The sequence below is a fragment of the Dromiciops gliroides genome, chromosome 3 (genome assembly GCF_019393635.1).
Source record: "Dromiciops gliroides isolate mDroGli1 chromosome 3, mDroGli1.pri, whole genome shotgun sequence".
NCBI classification, from domain to species: Eukaryota; Metazoa; Chordata; class Mammalia; order Microbiotheria; family Microbiotheriidae; genus Dromiciops; species Dromiciops gliroides.
Window position 1 is genome coordinate 621,937,944 of NC_057863.1, and position 8,033 is coordinate 621,945,976.

General features: G+C 43.0%; 1 protein-coding gene across 1 annotated transcript in view; it reads right to left on the bottom strand.

The window, feature by feature from the left end:
* The window catches only part of AADACL4 (arylacetamide deacetylase like 4), a 32,301-nt gene extending 25,432 nt beyond the window's left edge, over positions 1 to 6,869 (bottom strand). The window contains 1 exon segment of the mRNA XM_043998849.1: positions 6,705 to 6,869. Coding sequence (XP_043854784.1) covers positions 6,705 to 6,869 — 165 coding nt within the window.
* Between the last annotated feature and the right edge of the window lie 1,164 nt (positions 6,870 to 8,033).

Below are 8,033 nucleotides of genomic sequence, written 5' to 3' on the forward strand. Positions count from 1 at the left end.
TTTGTGTCCTCAGCACTTAGCACAGTGCTTGGCACATAGTAGGTACTTAATAAATGTTTCTTGATTGACTGTATTCACAGAATGTCCATGTTGGAAGGGACCTGAGAGGTCAACTAGACCCAGTCACACCTGAGTTGGAATCCTCTCTACTCCATATCCAACAGGGTGTGATGAAGCCTTGCACATTTGCCTAAAGGCTTCTCCTAGGATTTTGTTTATGATCTATTACAAAGCCCTCACCCCTTTGCCCCTTCATCTCTCCATACTCCCACATATTCCCCACTGGAATAGGCCAACCATTGAACAGTTGAGATCTTACCTTGGGACATAAGCAGGATAGCGGTAGCTGTGTGAAAACAATATCACAGTTTGAACATGCACCAAGTTCAGTGGGAGTCTAGTGTGTTTCCCAGCAAACAAAAATGCTCACCTCCTTTTGGTAAAAAGGCCACATTTGGAGAAGCATAGTGTCCAAACAAGGAAAATGGGAGTCTTTTGATCATCTGATTTAAGATCATAGATCTTCATAGCTGGAGAGTTAGAAGGGGCCTTACAGGTCATTGAAATCAGCCCCCTCATTTTACAGTTAAGGAAACTGAGGCCCAGGGAGTTTAAGTGACTTACCAGGATAACATAGTGAGTTAAGGATTGAAATCCAGGTCTTCCCCAAGGCCAACACTCTTACCAGAATGCCACTACCTCTATACTCTGTGCTGCTCAGACCACATCTAAGATACTGTGTTCAGAGAAGCTCAGGATCGGAAAGGTTACTAAGGGGGGCAACTAGTCCAAATGATGCCTGAGTTAGACTCCTTCCTACAAGATTAAGGCAGCAAGGACCTGAAGACCTCCAAAGAAGGGAAACTCATTACCTCCAAAAGCAGCCCAAGTCCTCTTGGGGATTGTTAGATGGCTTTTTCTGGCACCAAATAGGTATGGAATTCAATGCATGCTGGCTGGCTGGCTCCATCCTTTAGCAGAGCTGCTGGATAGGGAGGGAGGCTGTAGCCCATGTAGCACAAGAGCAACCAAGTTCCTAATGCAAGCATGGCTGTGTTCAGAAGGGCATAGGACCCACAGTGTGGGAAGGGATTAACTGTACTTTCCCCTGAACTGTTCCCTTCTGGGAACTCCTACCTAAGTTCCTTACAGCCTTGTGAACCTGAATAAATCATGTGTTCTCTTGGAGCTTTAAGGGATTAAGGCCTGGAGTCAGGAAGACCTGAGTTCAAATCTGGACTTAGACACTTACTGACTGTGTGACCCTAGACAAGTCACCTATCCTTTGTCTGTCTCGGTTTCCTCAACTATAAAATGGGGATAACAGTACCTACCTCATTAGGGTTGTTGTGAAGATTAAGTGAGTTATTTGCAAAGTGCTTAACACAGTCCCCTTCCCATTGGTAAAAAATAGAAATGACAACAATTGCACCTACCTCACAAGGATTTTGTGACAGACATAATGTTCTGCAATCCTCAAAGTGCTATGTGAAAGCTAACTGTCATGGGGTGCAGAGCACCCCAGAAGTTCTCTGGGGCACATCAAGGAAACTTCTCCTTGAGAAACTAAACCAGAGGACAGATAAGAGAGATAAGCTGAACCAAATCAGACTGAGCTATCTTGGGATTCCTTCCCTTCATTCTGGTCTCCCTTACCCTGGGGAGATAAATTTGGGTGTGGCTGCAGCCTTAGCGTTCTGAAGAGGGATCTGTCGCCACCCCTCACCCAATTCCCCCAGCTACCACCAATAGGGGATGGTCCTCTCTCACTAAAGGAACTTTTCACGGGCAGATGGTCCACCCCCATCAGTCCTCTATAAAAGTACCTTCCAGTCTCCTGTTCGAGGAGATTTGGTACCTCTGAGCTATGTGCTTTATGCCAAATCTCCCCATGAAAAGTCCAAGGATTTCTTTCATGGTTTCCCTCCCCCCACCCTTCCCTTCCCTTGCTCCTAAATAAACTATCACCTTATTCTAACTACATTTTGTGTGCAAGAGGGTGTAATTCTTTAAAGAGGAATTCCTAAGAACCCCAATCCCTAACAACCCATACCCCATTTCCCACCATATCATAACAATCATTAAAAAGTATTATTATTATTATTACTATTACATTTTAGTAAAGACCTTGACAAGCAAATGATTATCCAGAGGAGGGTGATCAGGTGGGAAGGGTCTGTGTCCTGGGCAATAGGAAAGTCTGTTGAAGAATTAGAGCTATTTATTCAAGAAAAGAGAAGACTCTAGGATTACATTATTGCCATCTTCAAGTAGTTGAAAGGCTGTGATGGGGGAAGCCAGTAGTTAAATAAGCATTTATTAAGTGTTTACTGTGTGTCAAGCACTATGCTAGGGAGGGATCTGATCCAAGTCTTGAAGGAGGCTGACAGAGGCAAGGAGAGTGAAAGGTAGGCCTGTAGGGAAGTAGATTGGAATGGCAAGAAGGGGCCCAATGCCAGAGGACTTTACCTTTCACCTTAAAGGTAATAGGGAACTACTGGAGTTTCTTGAGAAGGGGGTGGGGAAAACGTGGTCAAACCTGTAGTTAGGAAGATTGCATTAGCATCTGAGTGGAGGATGAATGAAAATGGGGAGAGGTAATAAAGGCCTTAACTAGGATTGTGGCTGTGTAAGGGAAGAGAAAAGGACACACAAGAGATGTGGAAATGGAAACAAAATGATTTAGCAACTGGATAGAGAGAGTCTGAGGAGAACACCGAGGTTTTGAGCCTGAGTAACTAGGACAGTGGCAGTCTCCTTGACTTGAAATTGGCAATTTCAGATGAGGGGCAGCTGGTTTTACTGAGAAAGATAATGAGTTCTGTTTTGGACATGTTGAGTTTGAGATGCTTGTGTTCATCATCATATTTATTTATTTAGAGAGCACTTTAAGTTTTGCAAAGCACTTTAAAAGTATTCTCTCATTTGGTCTTTTTTTTTTCTTTTTTTAGTGAGGCAATTGGAGTTAAGTGACTTGCCCAGGGTCACACAGCTAGTAAGTGTTAAGTGTCTGAGGCCGGATTTGAACTCAGGTACTCAGGTACTCCTGACCCCAGGGCCAGTGCCACCTAGCTGCCCCTCATTTGGTCTTTAAAGAAACCCTGGGAGTTATGTGTTATCAATATCCCTATTTTGTAAATGAGGGAACTGAGGCATAGAGAAGTTTAGTGACTTGCCCAAGATCACACAACCTCAGGGTTTCTTGACTCCAAGTCCAGCACTTTATTCACTATGATTTCTAGTTCTGGAGTATCCAGTTCAAGATATACAGAAAGAAGTAAGTAAAAAGGATTGCACTTGTTCTACTTGACCTCCAAAGTGGCATGGTAGATGTTACAAAAAGGCAGATTTAGGTCTTTAAGGGTTTAATCCACTGGTTTATGGTAGGTTTGTCTGGGAGATACTGGGCAAGGATAAATAAACAAGTTTATTTTATGGTAAATGGAAGCAACTTATGCCCTTCTTGTTTCAATGGACAGGACAAATGTGTTACCATTTTTGGCTAGAGAAATTGACCATGGTTCTGGCCACTACCTGGCTAGGTGAGAAAAGTTTATCATCTAGGTAGAGAGGCAGAATGGATAGAAATACAAGAATGAAACCATAACCTCTTAGAGGGGGAAGGGATCCCAGAGATCCTAGCAGTGGCTCCTGAACTTAACGGAAATCAGCACACTGAGCTGTGCCCATGATTCCCCCACTTACTGCTATACCTGAGTGCTGAGAGAGCAAACATAAAATGAAATAGATGAAATCAGAGGCAGAGAGTCAGTCACACAGAGGAAGTTTCCTGAAGAAGGTTGTTTCTGGACTTTTGTTCTTCTTCCCTTTTTTTTTTTTTTTTTTTGGTGGGGCAAGTGGGGTTAAGTGACTTGCCCACAGTCACACAGCTAGCTAGTAAGTGTTAAGTGTCTGAGGCTGGATTTAAACTCGGGTCCTCCTGAATCCAGGGCCGGTGCTCTATCCACCGCGACACCTAGCTGCCCCTCTTCTTCCCTTTTCATTTAGATCACTAGTTCCTAACAGGGGAGAAGAGCAGGGGATGGGGGAAGGAGACCACAGAGTTACTGCAGTGCACACAGCTAATATTTGTATTCCCAGAGCTCAGCACAGTGCTGGGAACCTGTGCTTAATAAATGCTCATTGATTGACTTAAGTGTTTTACTTTCTCATGGACTGGGGGAAATCTGTACATTTTTGTAAACATGAAAACAAAAACTACCAATAAAACTTAAAAAAAACCCCAACAATGAAATATATGACAATTGATGACTGATTGTCTGGGATTTTAGCTGGGATTTGAAGGAAACCAGGAAAGCCAGGGTACAGCATTGAGGAGGGAGAGCATTCAAGGCATGGGGGGACAGTCTCTGAAAATACCAGGAGCCTGGAGATGGGGTGTCTAGTGCAGTGAACAGCAAGAAGCCCCAAATCATCAAATCACAGAACACAATGAGAGCGGGGATGTTTAAGAGGACTAGAAAATTAAGAGGAAGACAAGTGGTTAAAGAAATGCCAAACAGGATTTTATATTTTTTCTGGAAGTGATAAGGGGCTGCTAGAGTTTACTGGGTGGGGAAGTGGAATGATCAGACTCACCCTTTAGGAAAATCACTTTGACAGCCGAATAGAATAGAGGATGGATTGTAGTGATGAATGACTTGAGGATGGCAGGCACACCCAAAGGCTATTACAATAGTCCAGATGCAACAATGCAGGTTATTTCATTAGTCCAGGCTATTGTAATAGTCCAGATGGCCAGCATCGGGCTGGTGGCAGTGTTCAGAGGAGAGAAGAGGGAAGATGTTACAAAAGGATTTGGCAAGAGACTAGATATATATGAGTGAGACAGAGTGAGCAGGGAGTCAAAGATGGATGACACCTAGGTGGTGATTGGCCAAGTCCAACCCCTTTCTTTTTTTTTTCTTTTTTTTGGCGAGGCAATGGGGGTTAAGTGACTTGCCCAGGGTCACACAGCTAGTAAGTGTCAAATGTCTGAGACCAGATTTGAACTCAGGTACTCCTGAATCCAGGGCCAGTGCTTTATCCACTGTACCACCTAGCCGCCCCCTAACCCCTTTCATTTTACAAATAAGGAAACCAAGGCCCAGAAAATTGAAGTGTTTTGCCTATTCAAATTCAGGTCTTGCTGTCCCCAAGTCCATCGCTATTGTCCACTGTACTATAGGTCTAGCTGACCCTTTTTCTATTTCACCATATTGCCTCTCAAGAAAAAAAAAATCTGGCACATCCATAGTAATTTTCTGATCTGCAAAGTGTTTTGCAAACATGACCTCATTTGATCATACGTATAGACACCAAGCATTCTCATCTTGAAGTTTATTTCTCTCCCACAAAATATCAGTATAATAAATAGGCAAACATCCCTACCGTAGACCAAATGCATAAGGTGTCCCAGTGCCATAGAAATGAGATTATCAAAAGTATGTAGATGCAGGTGATGGTTAATAAAGCACAAACTCATTTAAAAACAGGATTGAATTTGTAATAGCTTTCTGTCATCATGAGTTTCCTCAGTCAGCTGATTCTGTCATTAGAAAGTCCTCAGAAGGTTTTTTTTTTTCAATTTTTTTTTTTTTAGTGAGGCAATTGGGGTTAAGTGACTTGCCCAGGGTCACACAGCTAGTAAGTGTCAAGTATCTGAGGCCAGATTTGAACTCAGGTACTCCTGACTCCAGGGCCGGTGCTCTATCTACTGCACCACCTAGCTGCCCCCAGAAGTTTTTAATGTTAAACAGGAAGAAGCTGGGGATGGTCCAGTGGGAAACACTCTGAGTGCGCAGCCAGGGAAATTGGCTTTGAATCATGACTCTGATACTCACTACCTGGGTGATCTTGGGCAAGACATGTTGCTTCCCTAGCCATCTGTAAGACAAATGGGTAAGGGGGCAGCTAGGTGGCACAGTGGATAGAGCACTGGGCCTGGATTCAGAAGGACCTGAGTTCAAATCTGGCCTCAGACACTTGACACTTACTAGCTGTGTGACCCTGGGCAAGTCGCTTAACCCCAATTGCCTCACCCCCCCCCAAAAAAAAAAGACAGATGGGTAAATTACCTCAAAGATCTCTTCAAGGTCCAGATCCATGATCCTTAGTGGTTCATATTTTTTAAAAGGGTTAGGGGGAGGCAGGTAGGTACCACAGTAAATAAAGCATTGGCCCTGGATTCAGGAGGATCTGAGTTCAAATCTAACCTCAGACACTTTACACGTTCTAGCTGCATGACCCTGGGCAAGTCACTTAACCCTCATTGCCCCCCAAAAACAAAAACAAACAAAACAAAAGGGTTAGGAACCTCCAATTTAGACAATGAACTCCTTAAGGACAAGACCTAGGTCATTTTATTTGATTGTTCCTGGCTATGACTAAGCATCTACTTTGTGAAAACAGTATCACTAAATGCCTAAAGCCCCAGTTCATCAGAGCATAAAAGACATCTCAATGACAACGGATAGAACACTGTAGTGTAGACCAGGAATAGTAATCAATCTCCTCTGGGAAGAACCTCTCCACTGACTTGGAGTATGTGTATGTATACATACATAGATGTGCATTATGTATGTGTGTGTATCCCAAGATCACCCGAGGAATAAGGGCCATTAGGCTTCCCTAGTACCCCCTCCCATCCAACCCACTTTCTCCAACCCCTTAGAAGGACATAATAGTCAAATTGGTAAACTCACCCAAGTTAACAATAGTAGAAGGAGACAATGGAAGATACGGAACTTGACTGTGTGGCCAATGGCAGCAGGGACATCTGTTCTAAGGAAATGCTCAAAGATCACCCACAGCCCAACTCCCAGGCTAAAGAGGCACCCTGTCAGGAGGAGCAACAGCAGCCAAGTCATCATAAAGTATTCTTCTAGAGGGAGCAGTTACCCAGAAAGCCTTTAGGACAGATAGCCAAGTCCCTTTATAGGTTGCCTCTCTCTTACTTCACCTTTCTATCTTCCCTGTGAGCAATGGCTCTGGCACATCCTCAGGACCGACAATGAAGTCTACTAAAGAACCCACATAGTCAGGAGAGCTGCCAAGTGACCTACTCTGAGGCCCAGTTTGAAAACTGGTATTGCTTCTCAGTAACCAAAGGACATTGGCTGAACCAGCTACTCACACTCTCAAGTATCTAATTTCTCAGCTATAACATATATGGGTCTTCCTATATTTCTCTATATGCTTCATATTTTAACAGATTCATAATCTTACATTACATTAATATACTATAGTATATAGTCATTTTCAATTGCTGGACATGTAAGTTATTTCCTTTTTTTTGCTATTACAAATAGAATAGCTGTGAATAACTATAACATGAGAGAGAGAAGATTTATCCAAATCAACTGCTCAAGGCAGATCAAACACTTCCATTTTCCTGCCATTTTCAGATATAATTTCTGTCTCTTGTCCCCTCTACTCACTCTCTCTCCCTCTCTTTGGTGAGGCAATTGGGGTTAAGTGACTTGACCAGGGTCACACAGCTAGTAAGTGTGTGAGGCCAGATTTGAACTCAGGTCCTCCTGACCCCAGGGCTGGTGCTCTATCCACTGTGCCACCTAGCTGCCCCCCTCCACTCTCAATATATAGTGAAAGCTTGAGTATTCTCAGGATGACTAAACAGTTTCTAAATCAGGGGGTCTTAACCTGGGGTCCATAAATTTTTATGCACTTCAATAACTATTTCTTTTTTTTTTAATTATGCTTCAATCAGTATTCAAATACCATCAGTTCTTTCTCTGGAGATGGATTGTAATTTTCATAAGTCCTTCAGAGTTGTCTTGGATCATTGCATTGCTGATAATAGCCAAGTCATTCACGGCAGATCATCTTATAATATTGCTCTTACTTTGTATGCAGTACATTTCACTTTGCATCTGCTCATGTAAATCTTTCCAGGTTTTTCTAATAGCATCCAGCTCATCATTTATTATAGCACAATAGTGTTCCATCATAATCTCATCCCACAATTTGTTCAGCCATTCCTCAAATGATGGGCATCTCACCAATTTCAAATT